Genomic DNA, 23,872 nt, shown 5'->3' with positions numbered 1-23,872 from the left:
ATTTTCAAGGCTGATATGGTCCATGCAGGCTTGATGACTGAAAGAGCTCTTCTGGTGACCGCATCTCAGTGCCAGCAACCTGCAGCAGTAAGTGCACAAAACCCTTTAGTATTTCAGCAGTGGAGCTCAAGGGCCAGCTGTAAAATACATTCCTTTTTCTAGAAGATGCCTCCCATATTACAAGTGTTTCTGCAGAGTTGCTGTTCTTGGTTGGCTTATCCTGATTGAAGGAAAGTTGGCCTGGAAAAACGATTCATGCAGAGTTGTGATGGATTTGTGGGCTTCTGTGTCCCTGTCTACACAACCGTGATACAAACAGAAGATGAGGTTGTGGGGAAGAGAATTGTTAGCTTCCTAGAAGAAGAAAATTGAATGAACGTGGCTGTCATCTCTTTAGAACTCCATTACATGGGTGCACTGCTGGGCAAATGAATACTGACTAAGTAGGCAATTTAATGAAAATGAAAGGAAGGGGAACAGCGGGACAAGGGACAATCTTGTGTGCAGGTTACTCAGGCATTGTTGAACATCTTTTGCTCTTGCAGAACAACTTCTCATCCCTACTGAAGCCAATATCTGACCAGATTCAAGTCGTCCAGAACTTCCGGGACAAGAACCGTGGCAGCAAACTCTTTAACCATCTCTCAACGGTTGGGGAGAGCATCCCTGCACTAGGTTGGGTTGCCATGGTAAGGGCTGCTGGGGACTTCCCTGTCCCAGTTTTTGGCACTTTTCCATCCAAGATGATTCCGTACTTTTTAAACAATGTGTGTGAGAGAAGGCCATCCTGAAAATGGGCCAAAACTTTAAATGTGGCTACCCTTTACCTTCTGTGGATATACAAACTGGGTAGGGGTAGATTTCACTGGTCATATTACTATGGTTATACAGATCCTGTATTAAGTAGTATCTACTGACAGGATTGCCCAGCCTTTTCATAGGTTAAATCTTCATGCTTGTGCAAGAAACGAGAAGTGTAATTCGGTACAATAGACAAAAAAAAACCAACGTATTTTACCATCCAATCTGAATCAGGATTCTTTAAGGCAGCAGACTTTGACTCCCCAGATATTGTTCGGCATCTCTCCCGTAGCCACTTTGGAGAAAGATGAAGGGAGTAGATGCAAGTGTTGGGCAAGTGGGCTTATTAACAAAAGACCCTTGTTTGTTTGTTTATTTATTTACTATATTTGTATACCGCTCTTTTCAGCCCTCGGGCGACTCAGAGCGGTTCACAATAGCAAAATTCAATGCTTAAAACATCATAAAACAGTTAAAAACAAAACAAAAGCATTATAACAATAAATTAAACATCATATAACATCTCATATCGTCTCATAGTTAAAATCAAGATCCAGCCTCATCATCCAATTGTTCCATAATTCCTATATTCGTTACACTGCCTATTCAAATGCCTGCTCGAACAACCAGGTCTTCACCCTCCTCTGAAATGCTAACAGGGAGGGGGCCGATCTAATTTCTGTAGGAAGAGCATTCCACAGCCACCACTGAGGAGGCCCTGTCTCTGGTCCCTGCCAAACGTACTTGTGATGCAGGCGGGATCGAGAGCAGGGCCTCCCCAGACAATCTTAGCGTCCTAGCTGGTTCATAGGAGGAGATGCGTTCGGGCAGGTAAGTCGGGCCAGGACCGTTTAGGGCTATATAGGCTAAAGCCAGCAGTTCGAATTGTGCCCGGTAGCAAACTGGCAGCCAGTGGAGCTGGCGCAGCAGCAGAGTTGTATGCTCCCTGAGCGCCGCCCGTTAGTAACCTGGCTGCCGAGCGTTGAACCATTTGAAGCTTCTGGACAGTCTTCAAAGGCAACCCCACGTAGAGAGCATTGCAGTAGTCTATACGGGATGTAACCAGAGCATGGACCACCGTGGCCAAGTCAGACTTCCCAGACTACCCTCCTCATAAATGTACAGTGTTCCCTCAGTACTTCGCGGTTCGCTTTTCACAGACTCAGTGTTTTGTGGGTTTTTGCCTCCTGGCAACAATGGAGAGTGGAAGGGAGTTTCATCCTCCCCCTCAGGAGAGAGGCAGCCAATCATAAAAAGAGAGAGAGAGGAGATACAAAGCAGTATGTAAATCATTACCTTATAGCCCCTTCCAAAAAAAGGTGTGCGGTGCCTTTAAATCTCTCCTTGCTTCTGCCTCACCCTCAGAATGCAATATATATATATATAGTGTCCCTACTTTGCGGATTTGTACTTTTCGCGGGTGGTCCCGGAACGTAACATCCGCGATAAGTGAGGGAACACTGTACAACAGAGTAACTTATTAGTAGCAGTGTGACCCAGCACCAGTCGCCCAAAGTGATAAAAAGAACAAAAATACACAGACCAATGTTATCTCTTCGATATGAGGCTTTTCTTTGTAGTAAAATAATATGGTTGCACTATTTACAAGAACTAGGTTTCCATAACACAAATAAACAAATACACAGTAGATTTAAACATGGCAGCCTTCACACCAGAGCTTTCTCACACGAGGCTTCCCTCACACAGAGTTTTACCTCACACTCCTCAGGATGACTCTATCTGTAGCCCACTGACTCGAACAGGCTTTGGCAGACTAACTCTTTCAGTGCTTGACTCACACTTTTGTAATAAAAAATACCCAGTTAATTTCTAATATTTCTGACAGTTAGGTCCATTAACAACTGGATGGCAGATTCCTATGAGAGATGAAATGATGCAAAGCCAAGCCAAATCCCAGTGTTGTTTTTACCATGTTTCGAATTTCCTGAGAGCTCATTCAGTCCTGCTTACCTGATTCTCTCTTCTTCAGGTGGAGCTGAAGACCTTCCTTGCTCATTTCTAGGGGCCTTTTAGATTATATTGGATCACGATCTTAAACTTAAATTCAGGAGATCTTTTTCCAGACTCTGATAACAGACTGTGAGTTTGTAATCTGATGTACATTCTCTTCTTGCAGGCCCCCAAACCCGTCCCCTACGTGAAGGAAATGACAGATGCCGCCATGTTCTATAGCAACCGAGTCCTCAAGGAATACAAAGATGTGTAGGTTGTGTTTAGCTCTACAAATCTGTGGGAGGCTGCAGGCAACTAATGTGGGGTTGCAGGGGGTGTGTGGCTTACGCTGATGCTTAGTCAAGAACTGTTCAACATCTTTCAGCTTCTCTAAGGCCTTTACTTAGGTTTTGCTGCTCAAGGATATGGGAACAATAAGATATAACAATAATCTATATAAATAAAAATGTAATGTTCGTTTGTTGGATTAACAGAACTTAAAAACTACTGGGCAAATTGACACAAAATTTGGACACAAGATATCTCTCAGACCAAGGAGCAACCATCACTCATAAAAACACTGAAAAAACCCAGCAGAAGGGACTTAAAAAGCCAAAAAACAAAAAAAAATACATTATAACGCACACGCATAACCACACATATATACACAAACACACATATACACACACATATATGCATATACACACACAAAACACATACACAGAAAGGAGGAAGGAAGGAGAGAAGGAAGGAAAGAAAGAAGGGTAGAGAAGGAAGGAGGGAGAGAAGAAGGGAAGGAGAGAAAGAAGGAAAGAAAGGTAGAGAAGTAAAGAGGGAGAGAAGGAAGGAAAAAAGGGTAGAGAAGGAAGTTAAGGAGAGAAGGAGGGAAAGAGGGCAGGAAAAAGGAAGGAAAGAAGGGTAGAGAAGGAAGGAGGGAAAGAGATAAAGAAGGAAAGAAAAGGGTAGAGAAGGAAGGAGGAAGAGAAGGGAGAAAGAGGAAAAGAAGGAGAGAAGGAAAGAAAGAAAGGTAGAGAAGGAAGGAGAGAGGGAAATAAGGAGGGAAGGAGATAAAGAAGGAAAGAAAGAAGGGTAGAGAAGAAAGGAAGGAGAGAATGAAATAAATGAAAGGGAAGGAAGGAGAGAAGGAACGAAAGAGGAAGGGAAGGAAAGAGACAAGGAAGGATGGAACTAAAGAGCAAAGGAAGTGAGAAAAGAAACAGGTAGAGAAAGAAGAAAGAAGAAGGGAAAAAAAAAAGAGGGAGGGAGGGAAGGAAGGAGAGAAAGAAAGGAGAGAAAGGGAGGGAAGGTTGGCCACAGCAACGCGTGGCGGGTACAGCTAGTAGTAGTAGTAGTAGTAGTAATAATAATAATAATAATAATAATAATAATAATAATAATGGACACATAGTTATAAAAGGGAATTTTCTGGGATGCTTCCAATGACTATAGATCCCATATATCCTGAATAATGATAATTATTATTATTTTTATTTATTTATTTATTTCTATACCACCCTCTCTCCCCAAGGGGACTCAGGACAGTTTACACATAAGAAGGCAGACATTCAGTGCCTAAGTGAGTACAAGACATATCAAAAACCTATCAAAATACACGATAGAGCACAATAATAACAATGAGTTTACCATGAAGGGCTAAGCATTGAAATAAAAATACAACAGAGTGGTCAGTAAGACATGATTAACTAAAACAAAAATGAACATTACTACAAATACCCTCAAAACAGTTTAAAATACAGTTACATTAAAAATGGCTGGCGGTGGTGTTCCTTTAAGATGTATCATGGCAGCCATATAGTTCAAGTGGAATTGGCCAGCATTCCAAATGGGTAACGTGCTTTAGTCCTCCAGATATGTCTGAAGTAAGAAGGATAGCAATTACCAGAAACAGAAAGCCAGGCTCAGTGAATAAATTCTGGATCAGATGCTGAATGCATTGTGGGGCTGCCATGGCCTGTCCACCTTGAGTTTAGTAATCCAGGAATAATTTCACTGAGCAGTGATAGTGTTCTACAGTGTAAAGCAGGGGTCCTCAAACTTTTTAAACAGAGGGCCAGGTCACAGTCCCTCAAACTGCTGGAGGGCCGGATTATAATTTGAAAAAAATATGAATGAATTCCTATGCACACTGCACATATCTTACTTGTAGTGCAAAAAACCAGTTAAAACAATACAATAATTAAAATGAAGAACAATTTTAACAAATATAAACTTATTTCAATGGGAAGTGTGGGCCTGCTCTTGGCTGTTGAGATAAAATTGTTGTTATTGTTGTGTGCTTTCAAGTCGCTTCAGACTTAGATTGACCCTGAGTGAGGGCCGGGTAAATGACCTTGGAGGGCCGTATCCAGCCCTCAGGCCTTAGTTTGAGGACCCCTGGTGTAAAGTAAATGCTGAAGTGGGGGGTTCAACAAATGTAGTATTGCCAAGATAGGAATAGCGATATGGGAGCAGAATGGCAGTTTCCTGGGGACAGGAGGAAGTGGAATACAGCAAGCAGGGAGAGGGGCTATTGGGTTTCCTTTTAGGGAAGCTTGAGTAATCAATTTGTGTAAAATTATGACCCTCAAACTGGGAGAGGAGGGGGAGGGTAGAGGGCCTAAGGCTCCCGTTTCAGCCAGCGTTTCAAATATCCCCCTTGCCTCGACCAACGAGTCTGCCCGGCTCCTCTTTCTCCTAGTGATAAGAAGCATGTGGACTGGGTGAAAGCTTACCTGAGCATCTGGACAGAGCTGCAGGCATACATCAAGGAATATCACACCACAGGCCTGTCCTGGAGCAAAACGGTGAGTGCAGGTTGGGCCTTCATCCTCAGCATAACCCAACTTTGTTGTTGGTTCTTGGGGTATGGTTTTTTTCTCTCTAGATATATTTTTCTTTCTCTTGCCCCTCAGGGACCAATGCCCTCTGATAAGGCAAATGGATCTCAGGCCCCTTCTCCCGCTTTCTGTGGAGGGCCTCCGCCACCACCCCCTGGACCCCCGCCTCCTCCGGCTCCGGCCCCCGCCAGCTCTGGCTCCGATGACCCTGCCTCCCGCTCGGCTCTTTTTGCTCAGATCAACCAGGGAGAAGGCATCACTTCCGGTAGGTGAACGCAGCAGACGGGACCAAGCAGCGCCCTCGGGAACATGAATTTTACTTTTGAACTAACAATAGAGGACATGGTGGTAATTTCTTTTGCTGGTTTATGTAGTGCAGGGATCTCCAAACTAAGGCACGCAGTCCAGATCCAGCTCTCTGAGATATTTTCCCCAGTTTTTACATGCACCTGCCCCTTCTGTGTTTGCCCTTTCATACCTCTGCCCCTACCATTGCACACAGCCACCCCGCCCTCCTGCTGTGGGGGGAAAAGAAGGAATGAGGGAGGAGGGAAGAAGAGGGAAATGATCGAGATGGGGGTGGGTGAAAGAAAAAAAAAAGGTAGTTGGAAAAAAAGAGTGGGGAGGAAGGAAGAAGAAGAAAAAGAACAAAAGGTAGCGAGAAAACAGAGAAGGAAGAAAAGTAAGAAAGAGAGAAAGAAATGTAGGTTGGAAACAGGAAAGTGGGTTTTCCGTGAGTTTTCCGGGCTGTATGGCCATGTTCCAGAAACATTCTCTCCTGTCGTTTCGCCCACATCTGTCCAGGGTGGGGGAAAGCACTCTTGTCTGTTGGAGACAAGTGTGAATGTTGCAATTAATCGCCTTGATTAACTTAGCAATTTCAATAGAAAAACATGAAAATGAACAAGATCTGGCTACCAGTATTAAAAAAACCTCTAAAATTAGGACTGTAAATAAAGAACAACACTCTGAATACAGTGGGATTCCAGACAGGAAACAATCAGGGCCAGATGATACCTCCCAACAAAGGATCTCCCCAGGTAGGAATTAGCCAGACCTTGAAGCTGCAAGGCTATTCAATTCTAATCAAGGTGATTAATTGCAATATTCATACATTTCTTTCTCCCACCCTGAACCTTCCACAGATATATAAACCTCCATTGCTTAGTTTTCAACAGACCTCACAACTTCTGAAGATGCCTGCCTTAGGTGTGGGTGAAATGTCAGGAGAGAATGCTTCTGAAATATGGCAATACAGCCCAGAAAACTCATAGCAACCCAGTGATTCCAGCAATGAAATCCTTCGACAACACAGAGGGAAGGAATTCAGAAAGTGCGGCTTAGTGGTTTGAACCCACTGGGTGACTTTATGCCAGTCGCATTCTCTCATCCTCTGAGGAAGACAAAGGTAAATTCCCTTTGAATAAATCTTGATCAGAAAACTCTGTGTGAGAGTTGCCTTAGGGATGCCCTAAGTCTGAAACAACTTGAAGACACACAACAGCAACAATCCTAATTATCTTGACTCTCTCATTAGTCAAAAGCAAGCCACACAAATTGTTTTTCATATTTTTTGCACTACAAATAAGATATGTAGTGCATAGAAATTAGTTCTTTTTTTTTTCAAACTATAGTCCAGCCCCCAACAATTTGGGGACCATGAACTGGCCCTCAGCTTAAAAGATTTGGGGACACCTGATGTAGTGTGTACCTATGTTGGAAGGAGAGATTTGGCAGTCTACAACGGTACAGATTGGTCTCTCATGAAGGATCCATCTTCCCTTTATTGATACAGACTTACAGGAAGGGCCTTTCTCAGGAACATGATGTGCTGGGCTCAGTTGAGGATTGGCAAAGTTGTGCTATAAGCAGCCTAAAAGTTGAAGAACTTAGGGGGGAAATGTGCTGTCTTTCTAGGCAATGCTGGAGCTGCACTAAGCTCGTTTTCCAGCCCTGAAATTCCTGACCTTTCCGAATATTGCTGGAACAAGGGCCATGTCCCCTTATCTCTGTTGTACTGACTTCATTGGCTTGATTACCTTTTAGAACAGTGGTTCTCAACCTGGGGGTCGCGACTCCCAAAGGGGTCGCGAGGCCGCCTCTATTGGCCCCGCCCCAAGGGCACAGGCCAGGCTGGCCTCGCGCAAAGCCTCCTCGCCTGCCTCGCGCTTTCGCCATTGTCGTGACCCCTGAGTGGGTTGCAAGGGGGGTGTCAGACGGGTCACCAAAGACCATCTGAAAACACAGTATTTTCTGTTGACCATGGGGCTTCTGTGTGGTAAGTTTGGCTCAATTCTATCATTGGTGGGGTTCAGAATCCTCTTTGATTGCAGGTGAACTGTAAATCCCAGCAACTATAGCTCCCAAATGTCAAGGTCTATTTTCCCCATACTCCACCACTGTTCAAGTTTGGCCATATTGAGCATTCATGCCAAGTTTGGTCCAGATCCATCATTGTTTGAGTCCACAGTGCTCTCTGGATGTAGATGAACTACAACTTCAAAAGTCAATGCCCATCAAATCCTTCCAGTATTTTCCATTAGTAATGGGAGTTCTGTATGCCAAGTTTAGTTCAATTTCATCTTTAGTGGAGTTCAGAATGCTCTTTGATTGTAGGTGAACTATAAATCCCATCAACTATAACTCCCAAATGACAAAATCTTTCTCTCTCCAACCCCACCAGTATTCAAATTTGGGCCTATCGGGCATTTGTGCCAAATTTGGTTCAGTAAATGAAAATACATCCTGCATATTAGATATTTACATTATGATTCTTTGGAGGCTTTTAAACAGAGGCTGGATTTTTTTTTGTCATGTCAGGAGCAACTGCTCTTGTTGTGAGGGAATTGGCCGTCTGCAAGGACGTTGCCCAGGGGACGCCTGGATGATTTTTGATGTTTTATCGTCCTTGTGGGAGGCTTCTCTCATGTCCCCGCATGAGGAGTTGGAGGTAATAGAGGGAGCTCATCCGCCTCTCCCCGGATTCGAACCTGCGACCTGTCGGTCTTCAGTCCTGCCGGCACAGTGCTTTAACCCACTGCGCCACGATTCATAACAGGAGTAACATTACAATTATGAAGTAGCAATGAAAATAATTTTATGGTTGGGGGTCACCACAACATGAGGAACTGTATTAAGGGGTCGCAGGTTGAGAACCACTGTTTTAGAATGTGAATACAGCACTGGAATTGATGCACTGGATGTTCTGCAATGCAGTAAACTAGTGCTGTGTCACCACTGGCAGCAGCTAGTTGAAATGCCTGCCAAACTGTCAGGAACTTGAATCTGCTTCAGAAGATCTTTGATGCTGTATTCCAGTGTTTCTCAACCTGGGGTCAAGACCCCTAGGAAGATCGCGAGACTGATTTCAGAGGGGTCACCAAAGACCTCCAGAAAACATATATTTCTGATGTTCTTATGATCCCCTTTGGCAGAGAAGACAGAAGATCTCTCCACCTGTCCTTCTTTTTCTTTCTGTGATTGCTTGGCCTCTCAGCCAAGGGAAGGGTGTTTCTGAGACTCCCAAGCAGGGAGGGGAGAGCAGGCGTGTTTGGCGCATGACAGTGTGGGGCACATGTTCGTGCGAGGCTGGTAGGAGGCTTGCAAAAACTGCAGATTGCAAATCACAATTCCTATATTACAGGAAATTTTTCAATCAATGTAACGCAGGAACATTAACACGATTAATTAATATTTATACATGAAAGATTGTTTATCAATATTTTGTCAACACAATGAAACTTAAACTTCCAAAATAACAATTACTATATACCCCGGTGGCGCAATGGGTTAAAGCGCTGAGCTGCTGAGCTTGTTGTCCGAAAGGTCGCAGGTTCGATTCCAGGGAGCGGCGTGAGCTTCCGCTGTCAGCCCCAGCTTCTGCCAACCTAGCAGTTCAAAAACATGCATATGTGAGTAGATCAATACCTCCGGTAATGGCGCTCCATGCAGTCATGCCAGCCAAATGACCTTGGAGGTGTCTATGGACAACGCCGGCTCTTCGGCTTAGAAATGGAAATGAGCACCACACCCCAGAGTCAGATATGACTGGACTTAATGTCAGGGGACAACCTTTACCTATATACCGGGAGATTCTTCATAAGTACATTACATCAGAAATAATAACTCAAATATTGTTAAATGCAATATAATGAGATTTCAGCTTCCAAGATAACAATTTCTATGTTGTAGAAGGTTCTTCATCAATATATAATGTCAGGAACAGTAACACAACAAAGTCTCCCGGGTTGTTTCCCTTGTTTCGTAATATCTTCTTCGGGTGTTATTCTTATCTATAAAGCTTGAATTCACTAAATAAGAAATAAAGCAACATACAGACAATAGATATACAAAAATCCCAAATTGACATAGTTTTGAAAAGGTTATTGATGCACACACTTGACTACTTACATTCTCTGTTGTAAGTTCCTATCTGCATTTATAGCCTTTGGAAATAGGACAATATATAAACAAAAAAGGTATATTAAAATGCCCAAACACCCCAATGTTTGGGGGGATTACAAAACCCATGTTCAGAATGCTTTTTGATTGTAGGTGAACAATAAATCCCAGTAACTACAACTCCCAAATGTCAAGGTCTATTTTCCCCCAAACTCTACCAGTGTTCATATTTGGGCATATTGAGTATTCAGGCCAAGTTTGGTCCACATCCATCATTGTTTGACTCCACGGTGCTCTCTGGAGGTAGGTGAACTATAACTCCAAAAATCAAGGTCAATGCCCACCAAACCCTTTCAGTGTTTTCTGTTAGTCATGGGAGTTCTATGTGCCAAGTTTAATTCAGTTCCATTGTTGGTGGAGTTCAGAATGCTCTTTGATTGTAGGAGAATTATAAATCCCAGGAACTACAAATGACAAAATGAACCCCCCCCCCCCAAACCCCACCAGTATTCAAATTTTAGTGTATCGAATATTTGTGTCAAATTTGGTCCAGTGACTGATAATACATCCTGCATATCAGATATTTACATATTTGTCCCACCCTGGTCATTCCACAGATATATAAACCCGTTTTCTTAGTTCCAACAGACCTCACTACCTCTGAGGATGCTTGCCATAGATGCAGGTGAAATGTCAGGAGAGAATGCCTTTAGAACATGGCCATGTAGCCCAAAAAAACCTACAACAACCCAGTGATTCCGGCCATGAAAGCCTTCGACAATATATTTACATGATGATTCATAAGAGTAACAAAATTACACTTATGAAGTAGAAATGAAAATAATTTTATGGTTTGGGGTCACCGCAACATGAGGAACATGAGTATTAAGGGGTCGCAGCATTAGGAAGGTTGAGAACCACTGATCTATTGGCTTGTATTGCACAGCATCCATAGCAGGGTTGATAAAGGACTTACGAGCTGTAATGTGCCATTTGGAGCACAATTTCTGTTTCTTGCCAAAGAGGGGAGACAGTTATATTACAGGAATGTCTTGTTTCCAATGCAACCGGATTTGATCCTTAAAATGTAGCGATCTTTCCCACTCCATCATCGCCTTCTTGCTGGCTGCCTGCCTGGTTTAGCAGCAGGTGAAGGGGCGGGAGCCAGTCTTTGCTTCGTGAGACAGCTTGACTTTTGTGTTTCAATTGTACTTGGTTCTACATCAAACCAAAGGCATAATTAGAGAGAACTTGCAGTCGCATTCTATTCATGCAAGAGCTCTGTGGCATACCAGAAGCTGAGAGCGACTTGGGAGGTGAGCTTAGCAACAATGGCAAATGGTCTTTGAACCCCGGTTTCCCTGTTCCCAGTCTTTGCTCATTGGGACAATCCCACACATTCTGAAGATCTTCTGAGGGGAATTTCCAAGGAGGAATAGCTGATGCTATAAGAAGGAAGGATTGAGGCCAAAGAGTTCTCTTCGTCAGGATTCAGAAAAAACCCAAAAGCTCCCATACCCTCATCCTGTTTGAGAGACCAGAATAAAGCTGGACACTTTAGTGCAGTGTTTCTCAACCTGGGGGTCACAAGGGGGTGTCAGAGGGGTCGCCAAGGACCATCAGAAAACACAGTATTTCCTGTTGGTCATGGGGGTTCTGTATGGGAAGTTTGTACCAATTCTATCATTGGTGGGATTCAGAATGCTCTTTAATTATAGGTGAACTATAAATCCCAAAAACCACAACTCCAAATGACAAGGTCTATTTTCCCCAAACTCCACCAGTGTTCACATTTGGGCATATTGAGTATCTGTGCCAAGTTTGGTCCAAATCAATCATTGTTTGAGTCCTTGATGTAGGTGAACTACAACTCCAAAACTAAAGGTCAATGCCCATCAAACCCTTCCAGTAATTTTCTGTTGGTCATGGGATTTCCGTGTGCCAAGTTTGGTTCAATTCCATTCTTAGTGGAGTTCAGAATGCTCTTTGATTGTAAGTGAACTATAAATCCCAGTAACTACAACTCCCAAATGACAAAATCAATCCCCCCAACCCCATCAGTATTCAAATATGGGCACATCGGATATTTGTGCCAAATTTGATCCAGTAAATGAAAATACATCCTGCATATTAGATATTTACATTATGATTCTTTGGAGACTTTTAAACAGAGGCTGGATGGCCATCTGTCGGGGGTGCTTTGAATGCAATATTCCTGCTTCTTGGCAGGGGGTTGGACTGGATTGCCCATGAGGTCTCTTCCAACTCTATGATTCTATGATTCAGGGAGGAAATACGGAACTGCTGGGGTCACACTGGATTCTATGGAGTTTGAAGGGGGACTCTTGCGTGAGAGGAGCAGCATTTAGAACAGGCCTGCACAACTAGTACTCCCCCTCCAGGTGTTTTGGACTTCGGCTTCCAGAATTCCTGACCATTGGGCAGGCTGGCCAGGAGTTCTGAGAGTTGGAGGCCAAAACATCCGGAGGACCACAGGTTGTGTGGCCTGATCTAAGATGAAGAGTAAAGTAACCCGATGTAAAGATTTGTGCTCAAAAGTCCATGATTTTGCTAAGAAAGTGAAGTCGAGTGCAGCTCATTGTTAGCTTCAGTTAAAAAACTGCACAGAATTGTGTATAGGTAATATGATTATCTGTAGGGAGATGTGTATTCTAATGTAAGTAGTAGCAAATGGCCACTACTGTTAGATTTCAAAGCTGACGTTGGCAAATGTTCTGGCATATTTAATGGTTCTTTGAAATTCAGTGACTGCTTGATTTGGAGCAAAGTAAAGCATTGGTAGTGAAATAGTCAACCTTGTCTTGCATACTATTGCATTGTATTACTTTTTTTAACTGATCTAAAACTTCTCATGCTCCCTGAATGACATAGGAAGGAACTACATTGCAGTGCAACTAGAGCATGAGAACGAAACTTCAGTTTCAAGGGACTGAATTTGAAACAATTGCTAGTTCCTGCAGCTTTGTGGCATATTCAAGAGGAAAGTTAATGGCCTGTTTCCCTCCTAGGTCTAAAGCACGTGTCCGATGACATGAAGACCCACAAGAACCCCACGCTGAAGAACCAAGGTGGGGCAATAAGGACGGGACCAAAGCCCTTCACAGCCCCAAAGCCTGCAGGTGATCGGAACACCTTCCAGAAGCCTCCTGTAAGGAAGGAGCCCCCGATGCTGGAGCTGGAGGGGAAGAAATGGAGAGTGGTGAGTATTGAGAGCATGAGGGTCAGAAGCTGAAAGCTGAGATCCTGCATTGTCTCAGCATGGTATAGATATCTCTTGCTGGAGTTACACTGTGTTAGATGTTGGCAATATTAGATACCAGTGTACAGTTAGACCTCCACATTTGTGGGTATATGTTTTGCAGACTTGAGTAATATGTTCTCTCTAAGAATGTCTTGCTCCTCCAGCATGATTCTATGATCCAGTTTGCATACACATGTGCGTGTACACATTACCTAGGTGCATTATTGTATGTCTGGCATAGTTTCCCAAATGGAACACTGCTTCTAGCTCTTTTAACTTGATATGTCTGTTCCGCTTAACCAAAAGACTCATTCTGTATGATTAGCACAGTTTATGCCTGCATATGTCGCTGGATTCTGGCCATTAACGTTTCATTCTAACCCAGTGGTTCTCAACCTGTGGGTCCCCAGGTGTTTGGGCCTACAACTCCCAGAAATCCCAGCCAGTTTACCAGCTGTTAGGATTTCTGGGAGTTGAAGGCCAAAACATCTGGGGACCCACAGGTTGAGAACCACTGGTCTAACCATTCTAGCTGGTGGATTCTGGGGGTTATGGTCAAAACTCCAAGTTTCCTTGAGTACCAGTATTTTGGGAGTTTTTAATTAAAAAAATAGTAACATAGCTGGAATCATTGTGTTGTTGTAGATTTTTCGGGCTATATGGCCATGTTCTGGAAGCATGCTCTCCTGACGTTTCACCTGCATCTATGGCAAGCATCCTCAAAGGACCTCACAATCTCTGAGGATGCTTGCCATAAATGCAGGCATAACGTCAGGAGAGAACGCTTCTAGAACGTGATCATATAGCCCGAAAAATCTACAACAACCCAATATTAACATACATTTGCAGCATACAGTGTAAACGGAACACAAAACAAGGAACATTTTACGAATACATAACCCGACCACCATGGCCTGAACAAGTATAATATCTTTTGCCATAAATTTATGAGTCAACCAATAAACAAATGTCATATCCCAAATTTCTGATTAGCAAGGTCGTATTGTTTTCCCTTTTCACTCTCTACAACAGGGGTCCTCAAACTAAGGCCTTGGGGCCGAATGAGGCCCTCCAAGGTCATTTACCCGGCCCTTGCTCAGGTCAACCTAAGTCTGAAATGACTTGAAAGCACACACAACAACAACAATCCTATCTCATCAGCCAAAAGAAGGCCCAGACTTCCCATTGAAATACTAATAAGTTTATATTTGCTAAAATTGTTCTTCATTTTAATTATTGTATTGTTTTTAAGTGGTTTTGCACCACAAGTAAGATATGGGCAGTGTGCATAGGAATTAATTCATTTTTTTTCAAATTATAATCCGGCCCTCCAACAGTTTGAGGGACTGTGACCTGGCCCTCTGTTTAAAAAGTTTGAGGACCCCTACTCTACAACATCTCTATATATAAAAATGTAGTGTTCGTTTGTGGGAGAAACATAACTCAGTAAACACTGGTCCAATTGACACGAAATTTTAACACAATACATCTAACAGTCCAACAAGTGCCCATCACCCCTAAAAACACACAACCCCCCCAGCGGAACAGACTTAAAATCCCCAAAAATACACCATAAATACATATACACATACAATCATATACATAGGCACACATTCATACACACACACACACATATATATGCACAAGCACATACAAATATACACATATATACATATACACATGCACACACATATATACACATATACACATGCACACATACATATATAGATATACACATGTACACACATATACATACATACATACACACAAATATGCATATAGAGAAGCACACACATATACACAATTTGCATTTGTTGTTGTTGTTCATTTGTTCAGTCATTTCCGACTCCTCGTGACTTCATGGACCAGTCCACGCCAGAGCTCCCTGTCAGCCGTCACCACCACCCCCAGCTCCTTCAAGGCCAATCCAGTCACTTCAAGGATACCATCCATCATCTTGCCCTTGGTCGGCCACTCTTCCTTTTTCCTTCCATTTCCCCCAGCATCATTGTCTTCTTTAAGCTTTCCTTTCTTCTCATAATATGCATATATATATATATATATATATATATATACATACATACACACACACACACACACACACACACGAATACACAAATATATACGCACATATATACACACACATAAACACATATATACAGAACGGGCCACAGCAACGTGTGGCAAGGGACAGCTAGTATTTAATAAAAACCGACCAGTATGAATCAAAATCTGATCTACTAGTTTCCCCCCAAACACCCTCATTTCCATTGATAGTTCCATACTTCCCCATACTATTCTGCCAGCACGAGATTGGTTACTATCTTCCAATTCCTTGCAATTATAAGTCTCGCCATGGTGAGTAAAATAATCACTTTTTTTTTCTTTTTCATTTCTAAATTCAACTTTGTGGCGTCCATTAATAATGCTAACCTAGCACCTGGGGTGATGTTTAATCCTATAATGTTACCTATTTCCATAAATATATTGTTCCATAAACTCTTCAGCTGGGGGCATTCCCACCATATATAAAATATGTCCCTTTGTGCATGCCACATCTCCAGCAGAGGTTACTTTGCTCCCTATCCATCTGGTCCAATATAACCGGTATGGTATACCATCTCCATATGACTTCGTATGCATTTTCTTTTTAATCTAATTACAGATTCTTAACCACTCTCCACTTTGGAACCCTTTCCCCATTGAGATCCATCAGAGGCCCTAGGTCTCCTTCCTATAACTTTTCTAACAACTTCAGTCCTATTTCTTCACCTGTTAATCCATTGTATATTTTCCCAATTAATCCTTTCCCAGCTATTTCTTGTTTTTTTCCAGTTTACTTAGCCATTCTTCATATTTATTCAGCTCTCTACCTCTGAAATTTTTACCTAACGAGTCATTTTTCCAATTATATAGCTGTTGCTTCTCAAACCAATTGAGAACACCTTGTTGCTCTAACTTGTTAAATTTGACCATCAAACTTTGTATCTATTCCTTCCAAGGAAGAGCAGTTTCCATCTCCAAGATTTCCTTGAGTACCAGTTGCTAGAAAAAAAGTCATGTTGTAAATAATATGTCAGATACTTTGCCATTCACAAAATGGTCAAATAATTAGCAATATTTCAAGATAAGTGTAGAATACTTTTGAAGCAAGCGGCATGTTTGGGTTAGCTAAAGAGCCCTTTCCATTGCAGTTTTTTAGAAGTATGTATTTTGTCTTTTTGAGACCTGCTGCCCAGATCATTGGAGACTTACTTACTCACGTAGGCGATTCCTCATTGTCTGAGTAGGATTGTCTGTGATCGGTGTACTGGCGGTGGGTCTGTAGGTGACTGTGGGTCTGTAGGTGACCTATTCTTGATCTGCATGTTCTCCTGCAGTGAGGGCATTGGTTTACAGGTGGAAGACTGTCCCAGTCAGGGTTGGCTTGACGCGCCTTCCTCTTGGCACGTTTCTCTCTTTCGCCCTCCATTTGTGCCTCTTCAAATTCTACAGCACTGCTGGTCACAGCTGACCTCCAGCTGGAGTGCTCAAGGGCCAGGGCTTCCCAGTTCTCAGTGTCTATGCCAGAGTTTTTAAGCTTGGCTTTGAGGCCATCTTTATATCTCTTTTCCTGCCCACCAACATTCCGTTTTCTGTTCTTGAGTTCGGAGTAGAGCAACTGCTTTGGGAGATGGTGGTCGGGCATCCGGAGAACGTGGCCGGTGCAGCGGAGTTGATGGCAGAGGACCATCGCTTCAGTGTTGGAGGTCTTTGCTTCTTCCAGCACACTGGCATTTGTCCGCTTGCCTTCCCAAGAGATTTGCAGGACTTTTCAGAGGCAGCGCTGATGGAATCGTTGTAGGAGTTGCATGTGACTTCTGTAGACAGTCCACGACTTGCAGGCGTATAGCAGAGTTGGGAGGACAATAGCTTTATAAACAAGCACCTTGGTATCCCTACGAATGTCCCGGTCCTCAAACACTCTCTGCTTCATTCGGAAAAATGCTGCACTCGTAGAGCTCAGGCGGTGTTGAATTTCAGTGTCAATGTTGACTTTTGTGGTAAGGTGGCTGCCAAGGTAGTGGAAATGGTCAACATTTTCTAATGATACACCATTAAGCTGTATTTCTGGCATTGGAGAGGGATTATTTATTATTTATTTATTTAAAACATTTATATTCCTCCCTTCTCACCCCAAAGAGGACTCAGGGCAGAGCACAGCATATACACGGCAAACATTTAATGCCGGGACACAAATTCACATACAATACATAAACATTAAAAAAACATTTATCAAAATATTAAAATACACCATTTAAAACCGTCCTAGTTATCCGCAGCAAATCTAATACCTGGGCCTGGATTGGCTGGTGACTGCTGGAAGAGCACTTTGGTTTTTTTGATGTTCAATTACAGGCTGTTAATTGGAGAACTTCCGCAGTGTATCAAATATTTTGAGAAATGGATTAAGCATTTCAGTCCTGGAAGGAGAGAGAAGGATGCAGGATGGCTGGTCTAAGATCAATGCATCTGCTCACCTTTATCGGCTGTTTCTGATCGATTCTGCAAACAGCGAGAATGAGCAGCTCTCCCCCCCCCCCCCTTTTAGGAGAACCATGAGAACGCCTCTAACTTGGTGATCAGCGACACAGAGCTGAAGCAGGTGGCCTACGTCTACAAGTGTGTGAACAGTATGCTCCATATCAAGGGCAAGATCAACTCCGTCACGCTGGGTAGGTTTGACTTAGATTGCCATTTTTTGAGTGTGTGTCAAGAGCGATTTGAGAAACTGCAAGTCACTTCTGGTGTGAGAGAATTGGCCGTCTGCAAGGATGTTGCCCAGGGGACACATGGATGTTTTTATTGTTTTATCATTCTTGTGGGAGGCTTCTCTCACGTCTCTGCATGAGGAGCTGGAGCTGACAGAGGGAGCTCATTTGCACTCTGCCCAGATTCGAACCTCTAACCTGTTTTAACCCATTGCACCATCAGGAGCTCCAGCTTATGCTCCTCCTTCACCTTCCCTCCCAAAGGCAGGAAGCCATCCTGTTTCAGACACAGAAGCTCAAAATGCCCCATCTCCAGGAGACAGCGCAAGCAGATATATTAATGGGAAGGCTGCCAAATGAATAGTCTTGGGGACCTGGCACTGAAGCATTGCTAGAGGGAAGGAAGTGTAGAACTAAAAGAGAGTGACACTTCTCATGATGACAGCCCTGTCTCTAAAAGCAAGGAGCAAGGTCTTAGAATTGATCGTAGATAGGCCTTTTCCAATACTTGGCTCAGATATGATTAGGAGTGGGAGAGTTACAAGTTGAGCCTGTGCCATGTGAAATGACTGCTAACCCTTTTTGTACACTGTTGGCAGTTCAGACGCAGGGGAATATGTACAGGGTGCAGCAGCATAACTTCCTTTTTTCAAAACTTAATAAAACCCATTGTACGAATCAGAATATTTTTTTATAATGTAGGCGCATACCTAAAGTTTTGTTTTACGTAGTTTTGAAGATCAAATTAGGTAGGCGACGTCCCCCATTCTCCATACACTGAGTAAACCGATTTCTGGCGTTTGTCATGACTCTTGCCAGCATAGCAGGCATTATGTTGGCCATTTCTTCCTGGATGTTGGTTTTCAAATCTTGTAGGGTCCTTGGACGGTTCACATAAACACGGGATTTCAAAAAACCCCATAGAAAAAAATCACAAGGGGCCAAATCTGGAGAGTGGGCCGACCACTCCAAATCCCCCCTAATTGAGATGAGGTGCTCTGGGAAATGTTCCCTCAAAACAGCCATCAATGCTCTTGAAGTGTGTGCAGTTGCACCGTCTTGTTGGAACCAGATGTCCCCTAAGTCCAACCCATCTAGCTGTGGGGAAAAAAATCCTATAACATGTTTACATACCGGTCCGAATTCACCGTCACTGCGACTTCATTTTCCTCAAAGAACCAGGGACCAATAATTCCAGCTGAGGAAATTGCTCACCACACTGTGATTTTAGGTGAATGCAAAGGCCTTTGATGCAATTCTCGAGGATTGTTGTCAGCCCAGTTTGTTGACGGATCCACACAAATGAAAATAGCGTCCTCAGGAACGACTTCGAGAAGAACCTCACACGCGTTCCTCCGAGAATTGAAGTCACGTTCAGAAAGTTCCTGCACAGTCGCCATCTTGTAAGGATGGAAATGAAGATCATCATGAAGAATTCTCCTCACAGAACGATCGGAAAGTCCAAGGGCAGACGCATGTTTGTGCGCAGAACGCCGTGGTGATTGCAACATTGAAGCTCTCACTGCCTCAATGTTCTCAGGAGATCTTATGGGCCAAAGGACTCCAGTTCTTTGTCTTGTCGCACTTGCAGTTTGTCTGAATGTAGTGACCCATGTCACAATTGATTTCTGGTCTGAAAGGCGCGCTGGGTTGCGATCATAGAACATCCACGCAAAAAGTAGGCTTCAACGGCAAGCGTATGCTCCTCGCTGTTCCAACGCATGATGGTCAGGACAAAACTTTATACTCCCGCCTCTTGAACAAGACCACTAGCGCTCCGCTACATCTTCAACCGACTGAATGGCGCAAATTTAAAAAAAGGAAGTTATGCTGCCGCACACTGTACATGCAAATGTATTCAGAAAAAATGTAAATATATTTGCATATTAAATAATTTTTATTGAGTTTTCAAATATACATATTTAGACAGTTGAGATTAATGAACTTGTGGTTAAAGATCCATGTTTAGGTCCTTTCAAACTATAATCCCCACATATCAGTGGAGGCTGCTCTAGTAATTTGCTTAAGACCAATCAGTGAATTAACAGCAGAAGTAGGAGGTACTTAGTTTTCCTTTCTGAAAGGCCGTGCTCAGGATTGCAAGATGGAAACACTTTTTATTTCCTTGTTTCTGTTAGATAACTGCAAGAAGGTTGGCCTGGTGTTCGATGATGTGGTGGGAATCGTGGAGATCATAAACAGCCGAGACATTCAAGTTCAGGTAACATGCTCTCGTTTTCTGCGGCATTGTAACAACCATCGACTTGCCTTGACTTTTTCAAAATATGAAAAGAGAGGCCTCTGGACGGTGGGAGATTTTTTTCCATCCTTGAAATCCCTTCATTAGGGAAAATGTGGGACTATAGTTCTCATCCCCTTATTGCTCGAGTTGCTGGTTGTTGCAGTGTCATAATATCTATAGCGCTTCCATGTTCACCATCTGTGCGGCAACAGGAAGCCGTGGTTATGATTCTGTCCTACTCTTCAATCCCAGAGTAGTTATAATTTAGAAGCGTCCACTTCAACAGCGACCCAAAACGCAAAATAGGAGGAGGCCATTATCAGACTGGGATTAGGTTTAATACCAGACCCAGTGGGATAAAACACATGCTAACAACAGCCAAAAATCCTGGACAAACCCAAGTTTTTTCATGTGTATTGTCGAAGGCTTTCATGGCCGGAATCACTGGGTTGTTGTAGGTTTTTTCTGAGGATGCTTGCCATAGATGCAGGCGAAACGTCAGGAGAGAATGCCTCTAGAACATGGCCATATAGCCCAAAAAAACCTACCCAGTTTTTCATGTGGTTCTCAAAACATATATATTAAACTGTACCAGATAGGGAACGCATTCAAAAAAATGACTGCCTGCGACTTCAAAGACCAGCGTTTCATATGATTCCTGGAAGCTGATACCTGGTGCCCGGCTCGACAGCAGTACATGTGAAAAAGATCTTGGAGTCCTCGTGGACAACAAGTTAAACATGAACCAACAATGTGATGCGGCAGCTACAAAAGCCAATGGGATTTTGACCTGGATCTAGTGCCTAGATCCAGGGAAGTCATGCTACCCCTCCATTTTGCCTTGGTCAGACCACACCTGGAATCACACTGTGGCCAATTTTGGGCACCGCAATTGAAGTGAGGTATTGACAAGCTGGAATGTGTCCAGAGGGTGGCAACACAAATGATCAAGGCTTTGGAGAACAAGCCCTATGAGGAGCGGCTTAAAGAGCTGGGCATTTTTAGCCTTCAGAAAAGAAGGCTGAGAGGAGACATGATGAGGGTCATGTATCAACATGTGACAGGAAGTCATAGGGAGGAGGGAGGAGGCTCGTTTTCTGCTTCCCTGGACACTTAAGACACAGAACAATGGCTTGAAACTACAGAAAAGGAGATGCCACCTGAACATTAGGAAGAACTTCCTAATGGTGAGAGCTGTTCAGCAGTAGAACTCTCTGCCCAGGAGTGTGGTGGAGGCTCCTTCTTCGGAGGCTTTTAAAGAGAGGCTGGATGGCCATCTGTTGGGGATGCTTCAAATGCGATTTTCCTGCTTCTTGGCAGAATGGGGTTGGATTGGATGGCCCACGAGGTCTCTTCCAGCTCTAGGATTCTATGATAAATGGCCAGTTCAATTGTTTCTGAAATGGCACAATCCCAGTCAGCAAAGTAGCAGTAGTATTTTGTATGTGTTGTTCTTTCCTAATCCATTTAGTACACAGAGAAACAGAATCAACAATATATATATTTAGAGGTGGTGAAGTTTATCATGGTTTGACATCTTTGCCTTGCTTCCCAGGTAATGGGTAAAGTGCCAACCATTTCTATCAACAAGACAGACGGTTGTCATGTCTACCTGAGCAAGGACTCCTTAAACTGCGAGATTGTCAGTGCCAAGTCCTCAGAGATGAACGTCCTCATTCCCACAGAGAGCGGCGACTTTGTAAGTGTATGAATAATGATCCCATAGCACTTTGTCCTCCAAGCACCTTACATTTTTTAGGTCTCCTCATATGCCGTTCCACAAACGCCACTATCACCTTTTCGTCCACGTCCCAGCATTATTCCCAATTTTAACTTTACATTTGGCCTTCCCACTGTTTTTAATTGTGCGTTGTCTTATTGCTAATGTTGTATATTTTACTGTCTATGTTTTTATTTTAATTGCTTGTACTGTTGTTATTATTGCTTGTACTGTTGTATTCGGGCTTGGCCTCATGTAAGCCGCACCGAATCCCTTGGGGAGATGGTAGCGGGGTATAAATAAAGTATTATTATTATTATTATTATTATTATTATTATTATTATTTCTGGTCACTTGGGAAGGTGATACATACAGAGGTGGGGGGGGGGGGAGGTCATGAGGCAGGCAATTGTAAAAAAATTCTTGGAGTCACCAGTTTCTTGCTGAAACTGGGTTGGAGGGCTGTATTGCCAACAAGTTTTCAAATCCAGGTGGAACAGGATTTTGTTTACTGTAGTAAGTGGCAAACCCCCACTTGCACCACATGGGAAGGACAAGCAGCCCAACTCTAGATGAGTTGACAGAAACTGAATCCCAGGGTTTTTTCCAAATTGATACCATGGCTGGTTTCTCTATTGAATAGACATTTTCAAAATATTATTTGTGCCTTTGCAGCTCATCTTCCTGTAGTATCGAAATGAAGGACCTTTGGACTCCAACTCCCATTAGCCCTATATAGCCGAATAATGGACTATGGGGAGTCCAAAACACTGGAGGCTCATTCATATTGGGAATTTATTTATTTATTTACAGCTTTTATATTCCGCCCTTCCCACCCCGCAGGGGACTCAGGGCGGATTACAGTGTACACATATATGGCCAACATTCAATGCCAATTTGGCATACAACATATACAGACATATACAGGCTATTTAACTTTTTCTGGCCACCAGGGGAGCTGTCGCTTTCATCGTCCATCTGCGACACTGATGAAGTACTTCCGCATTCCCCGCATGGTTTTGCTGGAGTCTTTTTTTTATGACCTCATAAATTAGTTAATTTAGAGCAGTGATTCCACATTAACTCTCTTTTCTGTATCCTCTAGGGCAGTGGTTCTCAGCCTGTGAGTTCCCAGATGTTTTGGCCTTCAACACCCAGAATTCCTAACAGCTGGTAAACTGGCTGGGATTTCTGGGAGTTGTAGGCCAAAACACCTGGGGATCCACAGGTTGAGAACCACTGCTCTATGAAATCTAGGGTTTATAGTCTGGTCTGGCTTTAGAGTTCTCTGGCTGATAATACACCAAAACACCGATGAGCTCTCCTCCACAAATTACCTACTTCCTTCTTTTATCTTGCCCGAGTTTTAATTAACTAGTTTTAATTATGTTTGTTTTTTAATTATTATATGTAGCCTGCCCATTGTTATTGTGCTTGTGCTTATTGTAATTTTTATATTGTTGTGTATGCATATGTTTTTATGTTAATATGATGTTATTGTTATTGTTCGCATTTTCGGTTTGTGTTTTGGTTTTTCTTTATTGTAATTGTTATTTGGGCTTGGCCTCATGTAAGCCGCTCCGAGTCCCCATCAGGGAGATGGTGGCGGGGTATAAAGTTTTTTTATTATTTATTTATTTATTTATTATAAACCCGGGATAGAAGCATGGCACTTGGAACGGAATGTCAACGCTATAATTGTGTTATGTGGAAGGATTCCTGGAGAGTCAAAGGCTTTTCACCCCTAAGTGGAAACTTCATGTTCAGGACCTCTTCAGCCTGTGGCCCTCCAGCTTTGGGACTCCAACTCCCAGAAGCCCTAGCCAACTTGTTCAGTGGAATTCTAGGAGCTAAAGCCCAAAACATCTGGAAGGGCACAGGTTGTGTAGGCCTGACTTAAGTGGA

The 23,872-nt window shown here is 43.1% G+C and overlaps 1 protein-coding gene across 2 annotated transcripts in view; it reads left to right on the top strand.

Annotated features, from left to right (window-relative positions):
* The window catches only part of CAP1 (cyclase associated actin cytoskeleton regulatory protein 1), a 51,922-nt gene that overhangs the window by 25,842 nt on the left and 2,208 nt on the right, over window positions 1–23,872 (top strand). For both annotated transcript variants that reach the window (XM_060784616.2, XM_060784615.2), the window contains exons 4-12: window positions 10–87; window positions 546–689; window positions 2,939–3,024; window positions 5,453–5,558; window positions 5,667–5,856; window positions 13,022–13,212; window positions 17,846–17,969; window positions 20,144–20,226; window positions 21,803–21,946. In XM_060784616.2, the coding sequence (XP_060640599.2) occupies window positions 10–87; window positions 546–689; window positions 2,939–3,024; window positions 5,453–5,558; window positions 5,667–5,856; window positions 13,022–13,212; window positions 17,846–17,969; window positions 20,144–20,226; window positions 21,803–21,946 (1,146 nt within the window). The remainder of the gene's footprint in view (window positions 1–9; window positions 88–545; window positions 690–2,938; window positions 3,025–5,452; window positions 5,559–5,666; window positions 5,857–13,021; window positions 13,213–17,845; window positions 17,970–20,143; window positions 20,227–21,802; window positions 21,947–23,872) is intronic.

The sequence above is a fragment of the Anolis sagrei genome, chromosome X (assembly GCF_037176765.1).
Source record: "Anolis sagrei isolate rAnoSag1 chromosome X, rAnoSag1.mat, whole genome shotgun sequence".
Classification (NCBI taxonomy): domain Eukaryota; kingdom Metazoa; phylum Chordata; class Lepidosauria; order Squamata; family Dactyloidae; genus Anolis; species Anolis sagrei.
Note: the sequence above shows the minus strand (reverse complement) of the source record. Positions and strands in the feature narration are given on the sequence as shown.